This window comes from Mandrillus leucophaeus, unplaced genomic scaffold, assembly GCF_000951045.1.
Source record: "Mandrillus leucophaeus isolate KB7577 unplaced genomic scaffold, Mleu.le_1.0 Scaffold968, whole genome shotgun sequence".
In the NCBI taxonomy this organism is placed as follows: Eukaryota; Metazoa; Chordata; class Mammalia; order Primates; family Cercopithecidae; genus Mandrillus; species Mandrillus leucophaeus.
Window position 1 is genome coordinate 523,667 of NW_012110563.1, and position 25,033 is coordinate 548,699.

General features: G+C 34.0%; 1 protein-coding gene across 1 annotated transcript in view; it reads left to right on the forward strand.

Annotated features, from left to right (window-relative positions):
• Window positions 1–25,033, forward strand: part of HCN1 (hyperpolarization activated cyclic nucleotide gated potassium channel 1) — a 382,647-nt gene that overhangs the window by 238,052 nt on the left and 119,562 nt on the right. The window contains exon 4 of the mRNA XM_011970716.1: window positions 23,973–24,191. Coding sequence (XP_011826106.1) covers window positions 23,973–24,191 — 219 coding nt within the window. The remainder of the gene's footprint in view (window positions 1–23,972; window positions 24,192–25,033) is intronic.

Sequence of the window (25,033 nt, forward strand, 5' to 3'; positions counted from 1 at the left end):
ATTCTCTCCCTTTCTACCTATATACTGCACAGGCAGGGTCCCAACAGAGAACAGATGTCACTCTTAAGTTACAAAGTTGAAGGAAGTTTTAAAAAGAAGACTGTTTACCAAGGTGTGAGTGGAGTGTAGGGGACTACAGGGGATATCAGGGACCCCAGGGATAGTAGTAACAGAAATGTTACCAATGCTAAAACCCAAACAAGAAAGTAATGTAGACAAGACTACATTGACAGAAGTAGTGACCTTCAACAGAAAACACAGCCAGCTCACTGTCTTCAAAGCGGGAGTCCCCATTACTGGCCACATTTTCTTTCTTCCCTCTGATCTTCTTTCGGGGTTCTCCATTAGCCTAATCCAACTGAAGTCAGAGGGTAATGGAGTTTGTTGCTGGAAACCATACAGGTCAATTTCCTGAACAAAAGGTGGGCGAAGAACAGATTTGGAGGGGCAAAGAGATTTCCAGCACAATGGCTCATTCTTAGGTAACAGAAACACTGTCTTAGTAGTATAATATAAACACTCTCTTATTTACTCAAATATCTTAGCAGGCTTCTGATTCTGGATTGCTTGGTGTCCTGGTTATCAGTACTCCTTTAGGTTTCTGATTAGCACACTCTTGCGTGCTTCTTTTTGTCTCATTCTTCACGCTCCGAGGATGTCAGCCTGTCTCATAGGGTACTGGTTCTTAGCATCTGAAGTGCTTCTCATTAGCTACTTGCTGGTGCTGGGTAAGCAGTTACTTGGTAACTTGTTCCAGTGTTTCCATGAGGCTTTCCTATCCTAGTTGCTATGCCATAGTTCTTTCAAGATATGAAATAATAGCTCGAAGTCCTTTAGGTTTGTTTAACATATGAAGCTTGTAAGGTGTCATAGTATACCACATGCTGAGCTTTCCTAAAGTTCATCCCAAGTTCCTAAAAGTGTCCAGGAAGATACCTGGCAAAAAACTAAATTATCCATCTTTAATGATTTCTAACACAAAGGGGGCACAAATGCAAATAGAATTGAAATACATCACTATAAATCTCATAGTAGTCTGTGGTGAAGATAGTCACTTCGATTTTATTGTGTAATTTGTACTCTGGTGATACTTCCAGATCTGATTATGTCAATGACATATATAATTATATATAAATCTTCAAATTAAAATAAAATAGTCTTACAGAGAGGCATTAGAACTTTCTACAGGCAAACTGGCTTATAGATTTATATCTTCTGCTCAAAAAGAATTCCCAGATGTCTGACATCCTTAAGCATAATGTTTGCTTCCATTTTCATGATTATATTTTGGCCTTCCTTTTCCACATCTGTGTTAATCTTAGGACCCAGCTGTTGACAGTTATATTGATATATTAGCATTAGATTCTAATGGGAAATGCACTATTATTCTCTTCATGGGTTTGCCATCCTAAAAATGTGACCTTTTTTCCTACCACAATATCATTTAGAAAGGATCAGATTGCTTGGTCTTAAAAGCTGCATTCAAAACAATATTAAATAAATTAGAAGTCCGTTAATGCTATCAGCATTATTTGTTATCTCAGATGAGCTCTGTGATAGGTGATAGTTTTTAGCCTATCACAGAGCTCATCTGAGCTAAAAAAAAATGCTGATTTGGCCTCATCATATTTATGAAGGAGGGAGAAATAGAAGCATGTATAATGTAGAAAAACATATCTTATCCTTATGTTTGCATATATTATTGAATAAATATGGTTTAATGAATATGTTTTCTCATGTTTCTTTGCTTGCATTTCAACAGAGTACATTACAAACACTTTTTCTTTTATCATTCTAAATATGCCAAGACAAGATTAAAAGATAAGTAAGGAAAATACATTTGTATCTCTTGATAAAATCAATTTGTAGTCCTTTGTTTACTTTTTTCCTAAAATTTAATTCTCAGAAAATTGCCACTTTGTTATTTTAGGTACCCACTTTTCCATATTCAAACTTGTGCAGTGAATTCTTTATGCCATTCTAATAAGAGACATTCCATGCCCAACTTCAACTTTGCCAACCTTACTTTGTAAAAATATATCTCAGTATATTCAGAATTAACACATTTTTCTCTTTTTATTTGTCCAATGGTCTAAATGAGATTTTGAAATCTGCCTGACAGTTGTTTCTCTAGCCCTTGGTTTCTTTTCTGGGAGGTATTTGGAGGATTGAAATTTTCCACCATGAAGTCATATACCTTGAGCATGACCTTGATTTTTTTTTCTCTCTACACTAATGAGACCCTGGGTAGCTCTTATTTAAGGAACCTGCTTTTGTCTGCTTGGCTAAATTATATTGATCATAGCTGACTGTGGATAACCTGTTGTTATATTTATTTATATTTTTGAGTACATTCAGAAGGTCTAAAAAATTCTCAGCTTTATATTGGGTATCACAATTAAGAATATCACACTGTATTCTTTCCGGTCACCTGCTGGAGGCAGTGACCTTGTATTTGTTTTAGAAATGAAACTGGATATATCACTATCACTTTCCCTGCAATAGCAATGACAAAACAGCATTTAAAGGTCAAATACTATAGATCTTAGTAAATACAAACTATAGCCTCTACCCTTAATTCTGACCTTGACGTAGCTTGGTATAAAATACTGATGAAAAATAGCTTCTCTGATAATTACTAGGATTTTGTTAGATAATTGCTAGATACTTGCTAGAAACATTACATTAATGTAGTAAGTAAAAGGGAAATTTATTAATGTTCACTTATTTAATTGGTTGTACACCTAGAGACAAAAAAATGTCGACTTTCAATAGATACCTTGGATTTTGTTATATAATTGCTAGAGAATTGCTAGAAACATTACATTAATGTAGTAAGTAAAAGGGAAATTTATTAGTGTCCACTTTTTTAATTGGTTGTACACCTAGAGACAAAAAAGATGTCGACTTTCAATAGATACCTTGGGCTATCTCTTGAAAATAAACAATCTGCTAATATTTAATGGCTACACACTACATGCCTGGCACTGCACTGAGAGAAATGACATCTGAATGTTCTCATTACTACTGAGTTTTGAGTTGTATGTAATTTCAAACTAGTTCAGGGTTATTTGTCAGCAGGTTCAAACTTTAGTGTTTTTAAATGTGTTCTCTGTTATTTTGTCCATACATGAAGGATTCTAGGAAGCCCAGGAAATTGTAATATCAGGCAAAAATACTTTCTAAGACTTAAAAACAGAAAAGTTTTGAAATATTTGTGTTGCCTTTGTCCTTTTTTAAGGTGTTGGGGTAGAGGGGAGACAAGATTCAGTGTCCCCTATTTTTCCAATATCTGTAGCTTATTCTTCTATGGGAAAACCTCTGCCACTTTTATTCTCTACCCTAAAATGAAAATTTGAGCATATTGAACATGATCCTATCTAATTAATTATGTTCATGAAGTGAGAAAGTTGTTTTGCTTTTGTTTCTAATATACTTAGGAAACATCTAAGGCTAAACAATAATAGCATATATATATAGTACTGTGTATTTATGTGTTTGCCTTCATCTTTCTCTTACCAAATCTGTAAGCACTTATTTCACTAGTCTAGTCACATTTCTAAATCTGAGTAATAGAGCACACTTTTTACTTTCAATGTAAGTGCTGTATTTGTTTGTTTTCTTCATCTAAGGGAACCAAAAGCAACTTCTGTTATGTAGCTTGTGAGTTTGTATATATCATATATGCATTCCATAGTTGTTTCCTGAGAAAAAATATGTGAAGAATAATATTTGCATTACTACAGTGGTGTTTCCAAATTTAACTCTAGGCACTTTGAGTCCAGGAAAACATAAATATATCATTGTGAAGGGACATTTTCATTCCTCCCTCAAGTAAATCAAGTGAGGGAGTGGGATATATGAATGTGTGAAAACTAGCCAGTGATGCTTACCCCCTGATAATGCATTCATGATTAAAGTAATACCTAATAAATTTGAAATACTTTGCATTATTTCAAGTTTTCTATTAGTGTTAAAATATATGCTGAATTGTTTATGATATCTGCTATACATATATCAATTGGGAGAACAGTTGATCAGACTACTAAGGGCATCTCTTTAATTTCATTAAATTTAAAGTTCACATTTCAAACATAGTTAGAAACACCCTGAATATTAATTAGAGATACTGGTTCCCTCTGTGGTTCAGATGAAGACATCTGGCTTTTTAACTTACAACATAACTTAAGGTAGTTGTGATAATATTATCAAACAGGATAACATTTGTATACCGTTATTAGGTCAGTTCAATATTTTTCCTAGATACCACTCATATCAATCACTCTGCTAAATGTCTGGGATACAAAGATGTTTAGGACATGGTCTATGCCCTTAGGAAACTTTGGTTATACTGGTGAAGGCAAACAAATAAACAGACGGTACAGCAATCACATGATAAATGGAAGCACAAGTGCTGTGGCCATTTAGACTAGAAGCTTAACCAGACTGGGAAGTCTGAGTTTAAGGGATGAAGGTAGATCTTCAAAAAGAGCTGCATCTTGAAAGACTATTAGAAGTGTCCAGTCAAAGAGAAAGGAGACCAGAAAACACACTGAGTCAGAGAAAACTACCTATATAAAAGTATGGCACATAATGAGGTGGCTTGTTTGGGGAACTGCAAGTAGCTCAGGGTGGTGGGAGTACAATCTTGAGTTTTGTTATAAGGGTTAGGAAAGTTAAGCAGTATTGCTCAAGAGAGATGCAGGGGGCGCAGCATGACCAGTTTCTTGTGATTCTCATGAGAAGTTGAACTTACTCTTGAAGCTATGAGGAAAATTTAAGCATGGCAGTGTCATGATTTGACTTGTTCATAGAGGCTTTGAAGAATGGACTGAAAGGGAGTTAAATTGAGATGGTAAATTATTAAAATTTGTTTTAAAATTTGTATTGCTCTAGAACAGAAAAATAGAAGAAAAATTTTTTTTTCATTAAAACAAAGAACTGCTATATTTTTCAATTTCAGAGCAAAGTAAAATCATGATTAGAAAAAGCCTTATGTAGCCCTAGAAATAAAACAGGCAGAATCAAAGTCCCAGGTTGGTGAAAGAACAGATGGTTAAGTTTAACATTAACCACTGCTTACAAGATATGACAGGATAATATCTAATTGTGACATAGTGTACAGAAGTGTAATTTGGTTTTAACAAAATCTTGGAAAGTAAACAACTGACCTCAGAATTATTAAGGATCACAAAGAAGAAATGCACAAAAGACAAGCATAGTTATTAAGGATGCCAAGTCATTTTTCATATGGCAAATATATAATAATAGAAGTAACCTAGGGTCTAAGATAGTCTCAAATCAAGTGATACCATAAGACTGTCCTGAGATAAGCACTAGGTAGGAATGGGAACCTGTGTATTGTAAAGAGATGGGACAAAAGAAAGATTCATTTTAATTGTCATTTGTGTGTGATTGATTGGTTGTTTGTGATAAGCATGCACTCTCCAGGCTGCTAGCCTGATAACTGTTTGGTATTTGAATGGTAAAGTAAAAGCAGATACTGTTTAGTTGCTCTTCTGTCTAGAAGCTCTGGACCCACCCAGTGGAGAAAAGAGTACAGTATGGAGTCAAACAAGTGATACTAAACTCATCTGGAGATTCAGGGAAAACACGTTTTATCAGCAGCATACTCGGGTTAAATTAATTCAGTTTGGACACACAGATTTGGGATGTCTGGGTAAAGCTGAGTAAAGACCAATGCCTCCAGATAGATAAGATGAGAAGTCAAGAGAGAGGCCTCTTTTTTAGATGAATCATATTCAACTCCATTCACCCAAACAATTGAGAGTAACCCAGGTTTGGTTTTAGTCTCTTGATTGTTTTATGGGAATGGGAGGCATGGAGGAGGGAGACAAGATTAACAAATAACTAAGATGGTATTGGAGTGAGACCTGTGATAGTTCACTCAATAGTAAGACTATATATATAAGATTTTCTCCTGCTTGGTCTATTGAGTGGTAGCTCAGAGTCCCTTTGACGTGTTCAGATTTATGTTATGATAGGCTAATATTGATGAATTGGCCATAAAGATTTGCTTTCTGAAACTGTTTTTCTTTTTCCCATGGTCTAATTTATTAATACCCAAGGTATGAGGCAAAGTTCAGATATTTACTGTTTTTTCTTAAACTTTGGCAACAATTTGTTGAGCTTCAAAATATGTGAATCCTGCTTTAATATTGGCTTTAATTTTTGTATTGTATGTTCATAGAGATGTTGATCATCTAGTTTCCTAAAAAAGATAATTTATTATGAATCTGTTTTTTTCAATATTTCAGTCAAGCAGTAGATTATTGTCTTTCAAAACACCTTCATACCTTATTGCATTTGTCTTTGGAAATGTCATAGTGCATTCTAAAATAAAAATTTTCCTATATGGCTAATGTTATCAAGATCACTATTTTAACCAAGTTTTCCTGCCCCTTCATATCCTTGTGATTATATTGCCATTTAAAATACTGAATATTATTCTCCTTTTTCATTTCTACCTCTGAAACTTTTTGACCTAAATTTTGTTGACAGCCCACCCATCTTACTTATGCAATTTGCTCCTGTGTGGTGTAGCTAACAAACTATGGAAAAATACATAACCAAAAACGAATCTGAATATCCTCAAATTGGCATGTATAATTGGAATCATCAGTCAGCTAGGTCATTATCAATGTGTGGGGCTAACTAATAATAATAGTATTGCTATTATTTATTCTTTCAAGGCACCAACTGGTTTACAAAGACTGTCAATACATTTACCTCTTCTGGCAAAATGATACTGTATCTTAACAGTGTTAAGGTCAGATAAATCATAAAAAAATCTGAAATTAAAATTTTTTTTTTATTCCTGACTTATTTTGATACTCTATTTCTTTGCTTGGATCTCACATTCATTATGAATAATAAATGTTCTGGGATTTAACCTCTTCTGAGTTAGCTATTTCTGACTCTAAGTTTCTGTAAAACTTTCTATTCCCCAAATGGAGTTGTATGTATCTTATTTTTTGTCCTTAGGCAACTTTCTAAGGTGACTTACCACTAATCTAGCATGTCACTTCACCATAATCAATTACAGAATAAAAAGAACCCTTTGAATCATTCCCCATTTTAACCAGACACTGCATTTTCAATAGGTAGCAAAGGCAAGCCAAGAATGTTCCAAACTGATAGCAGTCTTTCTGCATGCCATCTTATGTATTTGATACACGTTCACTCTAACTTGTTCTTTTAATTGGAGGGTCCTACCTCTGCCATTTTTATTAACTTTTATGCTATTCAATTCTTGTCATCCAAAAAATAATTTCTTGTGAGATGATCCTCATGCTCTCTTCATCCTTTGCCAATCTTTGCTCACCCAGTTCCAGCCTCTTGGGGATCAACCTGAACCCTACTGGGGCAAACTATAGAACCTCCAGGCCATGGAAGGAGGCTATTTGAATACTGACTTAAATGCAACATACACACATTCAAATAACAGCCTTCCAGAGACACTGCCATTGATTTTACTTTCTTATGTAAATAGAGAGAAGCTTAATAGAGATAATTTCAAGCCTCTCAGAAGAAGATATGGGAGAGATTTCTGAGTAGGCTATTCTTTGTCTTTTTTTTCTCTGATCAAAGAAATAGGTACTATCCTCTCAAACCTCATCTGCAATGTGATCGCAGTTGTCTCCCTGAGGCTTACACTGTTTCCAGCTCCACTATCCATAGAACCTGGAGGTACAGTGCTACCACGTTTGGTTGTACATAAAGGAGTCCACAATGCTACACTTCTTCTAGGCCAGCCTGGGGTAGACATACATAGATACCCACACCTCAGTACAGGCAGATGACTTTGTTAACCTTTATTGCTAGTGCCCAAAGAAAAGTGAAGATGAAAGGCTATTGACTCACTGAAGCAGATAAATTATTTTAGAACTAGCTCAGGAAAATCTGGCATGAGTCACAGAAGCTATGCACAAGAGAAATCATTAAACTTTGAATGTTTACTTCTTTTCCTGAACAGTCCCTGTTGACTAAGAAATGTATGCTGATAATTATTAAGGTATTCTCTTGCTTTGTCAGTAAGCCATACTTCTGTTTCCCTCCACATTGGAGGAGGTTAAGGCCAGACACCTTTATTATCTGTCTGGATATATTCCTTAAAGTTAGTCTGCCAACTTGTGGCAAACTTGGCATTCTGCTTAAGTTATAAGTCACTCTTCTACGGGAATTGCACTAAGTAGTGTGCTGCCTTCAAAAATCACCAGTAATTACGCTTCATACCCAAAGTAGTCAGAATTGTGGGAAGTGTTGGCATTAAATAATATTAGGATTTGAAACAAATAAGTTCTACTGCAGGAGTCAGGGATGCTCCATTTCTGGGTCTATTTAATTATTTTGCCCATTTTTTCTCCATTCCTGAAAACAGAAACCTCATAAATGGATTATAATATTGCATTTGACTTTTTCTTTATATTTTTATCATTCAGAAATGCAGTAAAAATGACTTATTTCCTTAAGGTAATATAACCTTCATTTTCTTCTCTATGCCATAAAAAATAGCTAGAATATCCTCATGAACATGATTTCAAATGGAATGCACTCAATTTTAAAGGGGCCCTGCTTCACTTTATTTTTGTTGGGTAGTAATACTATGGTTGAATATATGCATTTTTTCCTGATTTGAGATAATTGAAAGGAGCTCATCAGAAATAGGAATTATGCCTGAATCACCATTGTTTTAGTCTTGTAACTGGGTAGAATAGAAGAAAAAAAAAAACAGAAGTTAGAAGAGAGAGAGAGGGAAAATAAAACAGATTGTTTCAAATACTCTTTTCTCTGTGCTTGTTTGCTAACAGATTTCCAAATCAGTTTACATGTGAATTGAGAGATATGCCCGAGAGAGAATAATCTGGGCCTTGAAAAGAAATCTGTATCTCTGTGTCTCTCTGTCTCTCTCCCCAACCCTTCCTCATGCCCTCACCCCAATGTACACACACAGAGAGACTCAAATGTAATGTAAGTAGAGAATTGATTTATCAGAGACAAGTGATTCTCTAGGGATTTAACCATTATGAGTGCTAGTAAAAGGGTATTTAACTTGATTATGTTGATCTAAGAAGTTGTGTTTTGCTTCTCTTAAATACTGTTTGGTAGTTGAATTCTCTGTGAAGTTCTCTGTGAGATCAAGGAGTCTACACATTATAAAACTTACACTTGTATACAGCTTATGTGGATTTAGATGTCAATGCTAAATGTTCTCTCAGCTGGGTAACTGACACGGAAGCCTTTCATACTAAGAACACACTGAATACACAACATAAGATAAGAGTTTAAGTTGGGAGTTAGGCTTCTAAAAATAGCTTTAAGTGCTTAATACTTTCTGCCTTTTTACACAGCCTTACACAGCAGGGGATTTCCTAGGCTTATCTTGTTATATTTCATAGTCAATAAACAAAGGTCTAGCATTACTCATAATTGAAGCTTTATTTATTTGTTTGCAGTTTAATGTCATGCCTTTAGAGTTGAGAAACATACATTGTTGCTGAGTTATGTAATTATAACTTAGCTGTAAATAAGAATATGACTTTTAAAAATACTTTTTTAGGCTGGGCGCGGTGGCTCAAGCCTGTAATCCCAGCACTTTGGGAGGCCGAGGCGGGCGGATCACGAAGTCAGGAGATCGAGACCATCCTGGCTAACACGGTGAAACCCCGTCTCTACTAAAAAATACAAAAAAACTATCTGGGCAAGGTGGCGGGCGCCTGTAGTCCCAGCTACTCCGGAGGTTGAGGCAGGAGAATGGCGTAAACCCGGGAGGCGGAGCTTGCACTGAGCTGAGATCCGGCCACTGCACTCCAGCCTGGGCGACAGAGCGAGACTCCGTCTCAAGAAAAAGAAAAAAATACTTTTTTAATACAGTAAGGCAGCAGTTTTAACTGATGTCATTCATGTTCTAAATGTGTCATTAAAATAACTTTGGCATGGGAGAATGATTCTCTATATTATTTGATTAGCTACAGATCTCATAAGAGTACTTTTGCCTGAAATAGATAACTCTATGGAAATATTGGGCAATACAGATCATAGTATCTTCATCATTTTACCAAATATATTACAATAATAATTAGATTTGCAAGCACTATATCTGCAGTCAGCAGCCTAGAGATCCAGTAGAGAGATACTGCTACCTATCATGACCCAATAGGCTACTTAATGAAACTCTGAACTTTATCCACATCAGTAAAACGAAGATAATAAAGACTGTTCTTGCTACCACAAGGCCTTTGTGATAATCACTACGTCTAATAAGTTTCTTGTAAGAGACCTATGTAAACTATACTCATGTTTCTGCTATTGTTAGTTGTGTTATGGTATTATGATTATGCAAATATAATGAAAATAATACTTGCAAGCACATCAGACATGAGTTTGTATTTTTTATTGTTTTGTTTTTGTTTTGTTTTTTTTTTAATTCTTAGACAAACCAGATCAGACCTTGGGCAAGTAGCTTAATGTTTTCCATGACCTTAAGATGTATTGTTCATTACATACTAGATTTGAATACAGTTGGGTAATCTGAATATACTTAATTATTTGTTTATTTATGTATTTTGATCTTATAATCATGGAGATTCTGAAATTCAGGGTGCTTATAAAAAGGATAAATTGTTGTACAGATCCCTTACAATTCTAACTTTCTATGAATTCATGGATAAAAGTCAGTCTACCATAAAAAATATTTAGTGTGCCACTATTTTATTTTATTTTATTTTATTTTACCATCATTTCTTATGTCTGGTAGTGTGAATCCCAACCCAGTAGTAAATCCAGGTAGGAAAAAAAAAAAAACAAAAACAGAGAGGTTTGCACCATGTCATCAAAATTGAATGGATATGTTAAGTGTTAAGGGTAAATTGTACTATTACTAAGATGGAATTTTAGAATCTGTAAGTTGAGAGCATGATTTTTGAGATAATGAGAAAGCTCTTTTTAACCTCAATATGAATAACCAATTACTATGTAAGCTTCCTATCAGCATAAACATTTCCTTTCTCTATAGTTTAAGTTTGTCTATAATTTAGTTATGCCCATCTTTAAGCATTAGACTTTAGTAAATTTTTCATGATTTATGTATTTGCAAAGAGGTTAGAATTGTTACTCATAGCAAAATGTGCTATGAACATATTTTTACATTAAAACACAACACCGGTAAGAAATGTATCACCTCATTTACAAAATTATTTCAGTTGGAAAACAGAGAGCTTATTACTGATTAGCTCTTTTATGTAAAGCTTGTTAATATAGCAGCCTTTTATATAGTCCCTTGTTTAATATTCATAAAAAGCCCAAATTCTTACCACATTGTACCATCTATCATATAAATTGAAATATATGCAAATTATCTGCAAATAAAATCTAATGCCTTACTCTCATGTATGGTAAGAGAATTCCATAAACCAAAAATGCATATTTAATACATTTTATGATCTGATAACTGACAATAAAACACCCAAAGACTACACATATGATGAAAGACATTCTTAACTCTTCTGCTTCTTTAATGCATTAGGCAGCTACTTTGTTTATAAAGAGCAGAAACTTGAGCCCAGCACAAAAATATATACATTGTTTTTTGTTTTCACTTTAATTTCACTTTTTTAGTTGTTTTTAACACTCCAGTGTGCTCAAACCTCAAAATAGTAGCATTAAACAATTCAAGAATGCCATAAAACAGATGATCTACTAATTTGAGTATCATCATTGTAAAGCTGCTTGGTGAAAGTTCATAAAATTAATTTAAACATGCACATTAAATAATAGTACTTAGCAAATGTAATGTCGTTACTGTCCTTAGAAAGATGAAGAAACACTCTGAGAAGTATATCCTTAGGCAGTATTATCACCGTGAAAACATCATAGATGGTACTTACACAAACCTAGACGATATAGCCTACTACACAACTAGGCTATATGGTATAGCCTATTTCTCCTAGGCAGCAAACCTCTACAGTGTGTTGACTGTACTAAATACTGCAGGCATTGGTAACACAATAAGTATTGGTGTATCTAAACATACAAAAGGTATAGTAAAAATACAGTATAAAAAATAAAATATGGTATAACTGTGTGAAAGATAAAAGATGGTACATCATGAACAGAGCTTGCATGACTGAAAACTGCTCTGGGTGAGTCAGAGAGTAGTAAGTCAATGTGAAGGCCTAGGACATTACTGTACACTACTGTAGACTTTATAAACACTGTATACTTAGGCTAAATTTATTTTTAAGATTTTCTTTAATAATAAATTAACCTTAGTTTATTCTAACTTTTTTTACTTTATAATGTTTTTGTTTTCGTAACTTTTTGACTTATTTTGTAGTAACACTTAGCTTAAGACACAAGCACATTGTCCAACTGTATAAAAATATTTTCTTTCTTTATGCTTATATTCTATATGATTTTTTTTCTATTTGATTTTTTCTTTACTTTTAAAAATTTTGGTTAAAAACTAAGACACAAGCACACACGTAAGCCTAGGCTTACACAGAGTCAGGATCATCAGTATCACTGTCTTCTACCACTACACCTTGTCCCACTGAAATGTCTTCAGGAGCAGTAGCATGCAAAATGTTGTCAACTCCTGTGATAAAAAATGCCTCTTCTGGGCTGGGCATGGTGGCTTACGCTTGTAATCTTAGCACTTTAGGAGGCTGAGGTGGGTGGATCACCTGAGGTCAGGAGTTCAAGACCAGCCTGGCCAACATCGTGAAACACCATCTCTACTAAAAATACAAAAAATTAGCCAGGCATGCTGGTGGGTGCCTGTAATCCCACCTACTTGGGAGGCTGAGGCAGGAGAATCACTTGAGCCAGGGAGATGGAGGTTGCAGTGAACCAAGATCACGCCACTGCACTCCAGCCTGTGCAACAAGAGTGAGACTCTGTCTAAAAAAAAATAAAAATAAAAAGCCTCTTCTGGTATACCTCCTGAAGAACATGCCTGAGGTTGTTTTGTAAGTGATTTATTTTTGTATAAGTTGAATGAAAGAATACAATAACAATAAAAAGTACTATATTAAATATGTAAACTAGTAATAGTTGTTTATTATCATTTTCAGGTATTATATACCATACATAATTGTATATGCTATACTTTTATATGACTGGTAGTGAAGTAGGTTTGTTTACACCACATTGCCACAAGCAGATGAGTGACGCATTATGCTACGACATTATGATAGCTACAGGGTCACTAGGAGATAGGAATTTTTCGACTCCGTTATCATCTTCTTATAGGACCACTGCTGAATGTGCAGTCCATCATTAACTGAAACATCATTATGTGGTGCATGATTGTACTTATTTTACTTTGTCCAGGTGTTGAGTGAAAGCACACACTATCGATTAGTGTTTCAGATTGAACCTGTCACCCTGTGCCATCTGCACCTTTCGTACTCTGGAGCGCCGAGCCTCGGGCAAGGATTTTCTTCCAGAGGATTGTTCCTATCAGATAACTGTACAGATTGCATCAAGCAACCCCAGGCTTTGGGATTAGGTGGAAAGAAGAATTCGTTAAAAGTTTTTGACTAATAGGAAAATATAAAACTGAAGTACAATTTTAAGGTCAAACTATCTTCACTGACCTTACACTCTCCAGGAAATTTTACCTCAGTGTTTTTTTCTAATGAAAAACCTTAGATAATTTTTCTCTAAATGTCCTTAAGATATAATAGAGACTCTCTTTTGGTGGTTGAGAAGAAACATAGTTTAAGAATTTCTCTGTTATGGTTATGTTCTTAAAATGCCTGAATATCCTATGTTATAATTATCATGAATTTTACTTTATAAATGGTTATGACATAAATGGCCATAGTCTTTCGAATGAAGAGAGTTTATAGTGTGGTTCAGACAAATCTGTTACTGAATTCCAGATGTGGCACCAACAAGTGTGTCAACTAAAGCAAGTTATTTAATTTTTCCAACATTTGCATTTCCGATCCATAGTAACAATATCTAGTTAGATTTCAAGAATGTTAAGAGCAATGAAATGATGTACCTTGCAATAAATAAGTCCTCAGTGTATGCTGATTTCTTCTATGGTGACTTTATATTAATGCATATATGCATGCATACACATAAAATATATTTATTAATACTGATATATAAACATATGTAAAATATATTTGCTTATATTTATTTATATTAACAAAGAGGTACCCCATGGAAATACTTGATTTGCTTGAAAAGCTAATTGTAATTGAAACATCACACTTAAAATATTTAAGTAATGTCAAATTTGGGGCCTGTTTTATAAATGGTACTAATGAACTCTTAGTATAAAAAATTGGATGAATGAACAAGTCAAATTTAAAATAAAGCATTGATTTGTTTAATTTTTATTTTAAAATAATGTACCAATGCCAAAGAAAATATGAGAAAAAATCTGTGATATCAAGCCTCACTAAATTTTAATTTATAAGTCTATTTAATGCAAATTTTGTATTTTATCATCATTCTTGAAGCAAAAAATAGTACACTTAGAACTTGAGAGATTAGTTGACCGCGGAACAAGTTGAGAATGAGCTCTCAAAATAATCAGACATCACTCTTCATGGCAACAACAATTTAGTTATGCAATAATTCTATATTTTATTGTTAACTGAACCCTCTTATAAGGCAAAGGGTTGTTATCAGAGGTACACGTGTTTTTATGCAGATCATAGCACTAAATATAAGAAAAATAGTCTGGGCAAGGTGGCCCACGCATATAATTCCAGCACTTTGGGAGGCAGAGCCACGAAGATTGCTTCAAGCCAGGAGTTTGAAACCAGCTTCAGCAGCATAGCAAGACCTTATCTCTATAAAAATTTTAAACATAAGCTGGTCATGGTGGTGCACGTGTATGGTCCTAGCTACTCGGGAGGTTGAAGCAGGAGGGTCACTTGAGCCTAGAAGTTCCAGCTGCAGTGACAATGTACTCCAGCCTAGGGAAGAGAGGAAGACCCTATCTCTAAATACTTAATTAATTGATTAATTAAGTCAAAAGTCATTCCATGCCCAGGGTTGGCATCCTTAACACCTCCATTGTTCAAAGACCAACTGTATACAAATAATAAAATTATGGGGTATTCAAGTAAACACACTCTTTTTGAAACTGATGACCTGTTATACTTCTTATGACTGCAAATGAATTATGATACACTATATTATTTTCCTTAAGAACTTTTAAATGCGACTTTCTATTTGATTGGCATTTCCAAAATTGATGAAAATGATATCTTTATGCAATGACTGCAGGAAAAATATAGACACACTGATCAACATTTTGTAGCTAGCTCTGCAGAATTTATACTCTACTGGCAGCTTTCTAATTTCACCTCTTTATTATCCAATTGATTCTTCAATATTTTAGCAGTTGGTTTGTGCACTTCAGAGTCTCTGAGTGCCATATTTCAGATTTTCCTAAGATTGTACCTACTTAACACATTTATACTTGTATTTGCTTGCAAATAATAAAGAAAAATTAATTCTGATATTCAATAATGGAAAGTTTTGGCCCGCTAAATTAAATAAATTTCAGCTCATGTGAAAGCTAATGGACTGGAGAGCTTTTGTTCCCATAGCAGGCTACTGAGTGGCTAATTTGAATTGAATATATTATGTCAGGAGGCCTAGGACACTGGAGAATAAACATTCCTTTTTCTTTCTTTTTTCTTTTCTTTTTTCTTTTCTTTTTTTTTTTGTAAATAGCCTTTCACCCTGACTTCCCAAATTTAGTAATAATATGGACAGGATGACTAGAAAGTATTTTCATTCAAGCCTAGAGAAAGCTCAAAATGCATTATTACTAAGAGAAAGTTCTCACGTGAAATAAGCAAAGGTACTTACTATGTTCCCATTATTTGACTCAATGTCTTTTCATCAAAAAAATAATTATTTTCAGTGATGCCTCAGTGAAATGATTAACTAAATGAACACTTTGAATAACAAAAATATAATCTAAAAGGAACACTTTGTTGGTACATTGTTACCTAAAATGAAAACAAGATAAATCTCAATTGAAACAGTTCACTTACATCTTATTTGCTTATGGTCTATAGGATTCAGATTATATGAAATTGGGTATATTTGGACTGTATGGTAAGGCACTTTGAGTATACAGTCTCCCATTCATGTATAATACCATATTATTGATGTAGACTAAAATATAATAGAGTCATCTTTGCAAGATGAAAAAGGAATAGCCATGTAACACAAGAAAAAAAGCAGAATGGGATTACAAACATTCCTAGATTTTCACAAAACTTTCTCAGATGATAGCCTAAATCTCCCATTCAAGCCATTATTCAATAGTAGTAGATTAAAATAAGGTAAACAGGATGCCCAAAGTGGGGGTGGGGGGAGGTGGGAACCTATGATTTTTGTAGGCTTATAAAAATGAGAGCAATATAATGTAGTAATACTGTGGTCCCTAGAAGGAGACTGCATGGATTGAAAACACTGAATCTTCCACTTACAAACTTTTAATCCTGGGCAAGTCAGTTAGGTTCTCTGCTTCAGTGTCATTATTTGTCAAATGATGGTAAGAATAGTACTCATGATTAAACTAGTTTAACATAATAATTGGTGCTTTGAACAGCTTAGAACTATGTACCTGATTTATCATCATACTGCTTATAAGGATAACATTTTGTGTGTGTTTTATCACAGTCAATCTATTTTTTCTCCTTGAGCCTTGATATGGTTTGGCTGTGTCTCCACCCAAATCTCATCTTGAATTGTAGTTCTCATAATCCCCACATGTCGTGGGAGGAAGCCTGTGGGTTGAATCATGGTGAGTGAGTTATTCCCATGTTGCTGTTCTCATGATAGTGAGTGAGTTCTCACTAGATCTGATGGTTTCACAAGGGACCTTTTTCCCTTTTGCTCGGCATTTCTCTTTCCTGCCTCCCTGTGAAGAAGGATGTGTTTGCTTCCCCTTCTGCCATGGTTGTTTCCTGAGGCATCCCCAGCCATGCTGAACTGAGTCAATTAAACCACTTTCCTTTATAAATTACGCAGTCTCAGGTATATCTTTATTAGCAGCATGAGAATGGACTAATACAAGCCCTTTGTTCCTGGGATTTTAATGGTATGTAGGTATGGTGGGGGAGGGGTTAGGATATCATTCCTCTACTTGGAATTCTTTTAACACCAGCCTCAGAATCTGCTACTTAAATGCTCACTTTCCTTTGTTATGGTTCACTTGGCGCTTGCAAACACAAGCAATGTGTGTAGACAAAATTCAGCATCTAAAGAAAGAAATATTGGCCTTGTAGAGTAACAGAGAAGATCCTTATGCCTGATCATTTGCTCTCATGAAGAATAGCCTAAGGACCAGGTGCAGTGGCTTATGCTTATATTCCCAGCTAGTCATAAGGCTGATATGGGATTGCTGGAGCCCAGGGATTTGAGGTTACGGTGAGCTATGGTTATGCCACTACACTCCAGCTTGCATAAAAGAGTGAGATGAAAGAAAGAGAGAGAGAGAGAGAGAGAGAGAGAGAAAGAAAGAAAGAAAGAAAGAAAGAAAGAAAGAAAGAAAGAAAGAAAGAAAGAAAGAAAGAAAGGAAGAAGAGAGAAAGAAAGAGAGAAAAGGAGAGGAAGGAAGGAAGGAAGGAAGGAAGGAAGGAAGGAAGGAAGGAAGGAAGGAAGGAAGGAGAGGAGAGGAAGGAAGGGAAAAGAAGGAGAGGAAGGAAGGGAAAGGAAGGAAGGAAGGAGACGAAAGAAGGAAGGAAGGAAGGAGAGAGAAAAGAAAAGAAAGAAAGAAAAGCAAAAAAGAAAAAGAAAGAAAGAAAGAAGAAAGAAAGAAAGAAAGAAAGAAAGAAAGAAAGAAAGAAAGAAAGAAAGAAAGAAAGAAAGAAAGAAGAAAGAAAGAAAGAAAGAAAGAAAGAAAGAAAGAAAGAAAGAAAGAAAGAAAGAAAGAAAGAAAGAAAGAAAGAAAGAAAGAGAAAGAAAGAAAAAGGAAGAGGGGAGAGAGAGCGAGAAAGCCTGTATTTCATTAATCTTTCTGAATTTTCCATGAATCCCTAATATTCTACATTCTGTAGATATTATCTTCTCAAAATTGTTATTGTTGTTGCTTTATACTTTTATATTATTTAAGTTCTCATTTCACTTCTCTTAAACTGGTAATAACATTTATACTGACCTGTATTTGGTCCTTATTACATCCTTCCTCTACCTAAGGATTTTTCAGCCTCACCACAGCTGATATTTTGGACCATCCAATTTTTTGCTGTGAGGCAGGTGAGGGAGTCTCCTCTGAACTGCAGAATTTTAACAGCATCACTGGACTCTCCCCTTTAGATATCTGCCAGTTGTGAAAACTAAAATGTCTGCAGATTTTGTATGTTGCCATATGTCTCCTAAGTGGTAAAGTCATCTTTAGTTAAGAATTAGCACTCTACAACTCTGCCTGATCAATCTTCCTAAAATAGAGTTTAGATCATATCATTCTCTGCTCAAAATTTTTCACTGGTTTCCCGTTTTATACGGAAAGTGTTTTAAGGACTCAGACTCTGGTCATCACTGTGTTTCCTGGTATGTTCCCTATTCTCTCCTATTTCTTCTCTACAATTTAGACTGGCTAAAATTTTATATATGTATACACACATACTATGGGGTTTGGTAACTTTTCTCAGCCTCCAAATACTCCTATTCCACATCAAACATCATGTTTTGGATTTTTACCTGCATGACCCATTTTCTTACTCAAATTCCCTCACATAGTAGTTCAGTTTAAACCCCTGTTGGAATTGAGATGGGTCCTTGTTTTTTAAACAAGGACCTTGTTTAATTAAACTTTATCTAATTAAAACTCAGTATAAAAGTGACTATTCAGAGCAGTGGAACAAAATATTGAGCCCAGAAACAAATACCATTTTTATAGAGACAATATATAATGAAAGAGATATTTTTCTCTATATGGAGACCTGGTGATTTACTAAAAGTTATATACTGGCAAAAAAGACAATCTATTTATTTAGAATAAAGGAAATGTGAACTTTTCTATATACAAAAAGAAACCTTTCTCTAGGTAACACATGTAAGTATAAGTAAATATAAAAAATAAAATAATCTGAAAAAGCATTCAGGACATAGGAATAATCTTATTTAGAGATACCTCTTGAATCATCATGAGAAATCCAGCAGCTGCCAAGGAAATTGCAGATTTAATTTTCCTACATAAACTAATTGAAATATTTATATGAAAAATTATATGATTGGAAGGTCAATGGGCAAATGATAAATTAGGAATAAATATTTATAGCACATATCAGTTAAAATGGTGATATCCAGTCTTCAAGGAGGCATTGCAAATTAATAAGGAAAAAAATTCATTAGAGATGAGCAAGTCCATTTGGTAAATAAATACATGAATGCCTTCTCAAATTCCTTTGCTAGGGAAATGCTAATAAAAGTAACAATGGGTTATTATTTCTCGCTGTATAAGGTGATACAGTATATTTTTACACATTGTTTTGGAAAAGGTACTGTCTTTTGAATCAATCTGGCAATATATTTTAAAATCAAACTGAAGATCTTACTCTTTGAACCAATAATCACACTCTTGGGAGTCTTATTGATAGAAAGAAAAGATACATGGATGAAGTTTTTTTTATTAAAGAATAGTTTGTAGTGGCAAAAGCTGGAGAACAATGGGTAAATTGAATTAACTATGGTATGATCAACAAACTATTGCATAGTTATATGAACAACAGATTATTTGGAGGCATTTTATATGTGATAACAACAATAAGAGCATATATAATAAGATTCATTTTTGTGGGGAAAAAAGCCAGAATCGTGGATGTGTGTATGTGCATGTGTGTGTGTGATCATATGAGCATGGAGAAAGGTACAGAATCCATACCTGATTTTCGGGAAATATAGGTGGAGAGAGAGGAATGGAAACATGGGAAAAATGGGAAATAGAAAAGTTGCTCATGATTTTGAAAAATAAGAAAGCATTTTTAGGCTGGGCACAGTGGCTCATGCCTGTAATCCCAGCACTTTAGGAGGCCAAGGCAGGTGGATCGTCTGAGGTGATGGAATTTGTGTTCGAGGAGTTCAAGACCAGTATGAACAACATGGTGAAATGCCGTCTCTACTAGAAATACAAAAATTACCTGGGCATGGTGGCACTAATCTCAGCTACTCGGGAGGCTGAGGCAAAAGAATCACTTGAACCCGGGAGGCGGAGGTTGCAGTGAGCTGAGATCGCGTCATTGCACTCCAGCCTGGGCAACAAGAGCGAAACTCCATCTCAAAAAAAAAAAAAAAAAAAAAAAAAAGGATTTTTAATATGTATTTCAAGTCACTTAAGAGCATGTATATGCAGGTGTGTGTTTTGTGTCTCTAGTGAGATAAATGAAAATAGACATACCTGCATTATTTTGAAAAACTGAATTAAACTTTCTTTTCCAGCTCCATACCCTGCTTCCATTCATACACAGAGAAATAAACAATACCAATATAATTAAAGTGTAGTCTCCACTTGACACCCCATTGAACTTTTTATTATTTCCATTTTATCTAAATACATCAAGATGCTTTAACAATATACCTCTTCTGCGCCCTTAAGTGGAGAAAGGAAATCTTAAATTAGATTTTACATTTTAGTAAATGTAAATACACGATTTCTTGTTCATGGACCATCTAGAACTTTGGAAATCTTAGATGTATTTCTGAGTATTATACATTTTCACTTATAAAAAAGTATAAGTTTGCTTAATCTCCAAAATAAGAGTTTTTGCATGAGTTTATTATACTCTGTACATATTAAAATATTATGACATATGAGTAATTTTCTTGTGTTAAAATTAAATTTTATTTTTTATTTGCATGCAAATACATTTATAGAGACTATAGTTTAATATGAGCAGGACTTTTATTATAATTAATTAACAGCGAATTTCACTTTAAGAACCTTAATCCTTTCAGCTAAATGGGGTTAGTTATTTTATTTATTTTTTAGCAGCTATGTGCAGTTCCAAGGTTTATAAGACTAGGCTTTTAAATCTTCTGTTCTATTTTTTAAATCTACAAGTTTGATGTTGGAAAGTCCCATTAACAACAAACAAAACTATCCATATGTATTCAAAACAAAATAGTTTGAAAAGTTTATGATAAGTTAAGAGTTAATTTGACAAATGAAGGTTTGGTTTCATTGATATGTGACCTTGAAGTTGCACAGGGTCCCTCACTGTCAAAAGAACCCTGTGCTTGGTTTAATGTTCTGCTCCTGCCGTCTTGAAACTCTTAATAATTTTATCTTTGAACTGATGTTTTGTAAGTGAAGTCCACTGGGACAATAGGATGTGAACATGAGCAGCAGAGCTGCAGGATGGCAGCAGCACACACACAGATTCAAGCCTGTAGGCACAGGAGACATGCAATTGGCCTAGCAGCAAGGCAGCATATGCATGACTCAGCAGTCTGGATGCTATGTGTCGCTGATGTGGCCGAACCAGGACTAGGCCCAGATTAGGAGTGACTATCTGTAGCAGCAGGAGAAGCAGCAGCAACAAAGGCAGTCGTGGGAGATGAAAGTGGCTACCCATGCAGGCAGGGAGAACACCCATGGTAAGTAGACAGCTCGCTCATCAGTCCCAAGGGACTATCCCTGTAGTATCTATTTTAATTTTCAATCTCCCACCTAAATTCCAAGACAATACCCATGGCACTCAGGCAGTAAACCTTGTAAATAAATTATTACAAAATAAATGTTACACATGGGCAGAGCAGTAAGCACTTTAGAAAGTCATTACAATTCTTCAGCGTTTACAGTGTCCAGTTTTGAAAGCTGCTGCAAAATTGCACAGCAGATGTCCGTAAACTTAGAAATACAAATTAAATTGAAGGCTCGCATTTGATGGAAAATAACACTATTTTTATATGAAGTTTTAAATTAAACCAATTATTAACAAGGAAGATAATTTTTTAAATTAAACTTTCTTTGTAACTAAAAATATAGCAATACAATATATAAACAGGCATTTTGAATTATATGCAAATCTTGAAACTACTTTCAGTTTTTTGCACAGCCTTGACAAGTTACAGGAAATATCAGAAGAAACACTAAAACATCGTTGCATACATTTAAATTTAACACTCAATTCAATAAAAGGCAGTATATGTGACCCTTGTGATGGAATTGTTCTATGTCTTTACTGTTGTAATAAATACATGAACCTACACATGTGACAAAATTGCATAGAAATAAATATACACACACATATAGGCACACAAATTAGTACACTTAAATTAGTGAGCTATAAATGAGATGAGTACATTATACCAATGTCAATTTCCTGGCTATGAAACTATACTATAGTTTGCAGCATGTTACCTCTGGGGAAACTGAGAGAAGAGTACATAGAATCTCTCTATATTATTTCTTATAACTTACATGTAAATCTATAATTACCTAAAAGTAAAAAATTTAATTAAAAAAATAAATTCAGATGTAAAAACTGAATTCTATGTGAAATTGGTATGAAACTGATTGGCATGATGAGTTAAATATTTATTGAAAAGTTGTTCTATGAAAATCATCAGCTCCAAATGTACTCAAATATATATTTTTAAATAAATTATCAGAAGTTGACCCTAATCTCACAGCCTATAAAATACCCCTAATAGGTTTAATAACATTTGAATTAATAGAAAGATCATTTTTAAATTTAAAAATACTTAAAATTATTTGTAATCTTGCAATAGCCAAGAGCAACTGATGTAATTGTCAATGAAATCACTGAAAATGAAGTTGATAATTATATAAATTTTGATAATCTAAGAAATGAATTTCAGAAAAGCCAGAAAAATTTTATGATCAAAATATCACATTAATACAGTATTATTTATTATATTACATGTAATTATGACATTAAAATATTAATTTTTAAAATTTGTAAATTTATATTGTTACTCATTTATCACTGTTATCACATTAGGTTTTATAAATAATAAAATAGTTTTAAAGGAAAAATCTTTATGTTTTATTATATTTAACAACATTTTTTTTCCTGCACTTTGAAATAGACCCCCCTCATTTTCATTTTGCTCTGGCTCTTACAAATTGTGTAATACTTGAATTAGGGAGTTCAATAAAATTTATCCAAAAAATAATTTAAATTTTAACAAAAGTTAGATAAGATACATTGAACAGCATTTTTAAAAAATTGAGCTTGCAATTGTTTTGAAATGACGTCAGAAGTTACAACTAATAAGTAATCTCAGAAGTCAGCATTTCCTATTTTTTTTTCCCCAGGACATAAGCCAAGATGTTCTTTTGCCTATTTCATTTTATTATTTTATAAAAAACCAACAAGATTCAGCCGTCTTCAATCCTGACACAAATTACAATGTATGTCACTTTGAGTGAGGGCTTCAAGGAAGTCTTTCCATTTACCTATCAGATCTGTATTTCCAATATATATTTGTTTAAATTTTTATTTAGAAAAACTATAGTATTAAGGATTATACAGCTATATCAGTATGGATTTTTAAAATCTGAACTTCATGGTTTTGATAAAAATGTCTATACTTTGGCCTATATGTGTCATACTGTCTGCTGCATTTCATAGCTTACAAATATATTATTAATACTATTTGACCACATTTCCTGGAAACCTTAAAGCATTCATTCTTGGCATTATTACATGGCATACCATTGTCCCAAAAGGAATTTTAGCTTTAAAAACAGCAAACTTAAAACTGACAAAGAGTGCATGTAAGTAACAGCAGACTGTTTCTACTTCATCATAGTAGGAAATATTTGAAAAACATCATCATTTAATTCACAATTAATGAGAAGTACATTTGTAAATGCTCCATTGTAAGGATTATTCCAGTATTCAGTATTTTATCATGCTTCTGTCTACAGATCATTCTCACTTTTCATTCTGCCATCCTAATGGCTCAGTCAATTTTCTTTTTCTGTTATGTTCCAGAATGATTCTTGGGGAAAGCAGTATTCATACGCACTCTTCAAAGCTATGAGTCACATGCTGTGCATTGGGTATGGAGCCCAAGCCCCAGTCAGCATGTCTGACCTCTGGATTACCATGCTGAGCATGATCGTCGGGGCCACCTGCTATGCCATGTTTGTCGGCCATGCCACTGCTTTAATCCAGTCTCTGGATTCTTCGAGGCGGCAGTATCAAGAGAAGGTGATTTGTTTTATTTATCTCCAATGTCTTTAACCAGCTAACCTGAACCAGTAGATTGAATTGTGTTCAAGATAACTACACTATCTCCTCTAAATTAAAAAAAAAAAAAAAGAGATAAAATGTTTAAAGTAAAAACACACAATCTTTGATATTTTGAGGTTGCTTTAAGCTAATTATCATATCTTTTGTTTCTCATTTGTCTTTTGAATAATATTTTTTAAAATGTGACTTTGCATCTACAGAAAAAAATAGTTACGTATTTCAAAATGTAAAAAGCTGATAGAATATGTTATCATGGCTCATTTTCTTATCATATTTCAATAGTTAAAATAAACCTTCTCTCGTATGTGTTAGAAAAATGTTAGTTGATTAAGTGGAGACAGGCAGCTATTGTACATGTCCCTCTGTACCCCCCTCATCTATAATCATAATTTATATTACTCCATATGCTTAGCTGAGCATATATTATCCATATATCTAGATAAGTCGCCACACTCTCCAGTCTTAAAACTGGATATAACAACTGCTATGATGTATTCTTATGCTCAGTGTGCTAATTAAAATGATTGCTGCTCTAAACTTTTATCAAAAGAGAGAGAAAAAGTAACTATAGGCAATGATTTGTTCATTGGATTTTTTTTTTTTTTCACATGAAGAATTTCTTTGGCTAGGGCTAAATATAGGGTATTTGGACCGTACTAATATTCTTGACCAAACATCAATAGCTTTCTGAGCGATAAATAAGAATATTTTAAATTAATGGAACAATGTGTAATGTAGGGGCTTTATTGATCCTGACGGAGTCATGCACCTTGCCAAAGAGCATTTCTGAAAGTAATGAT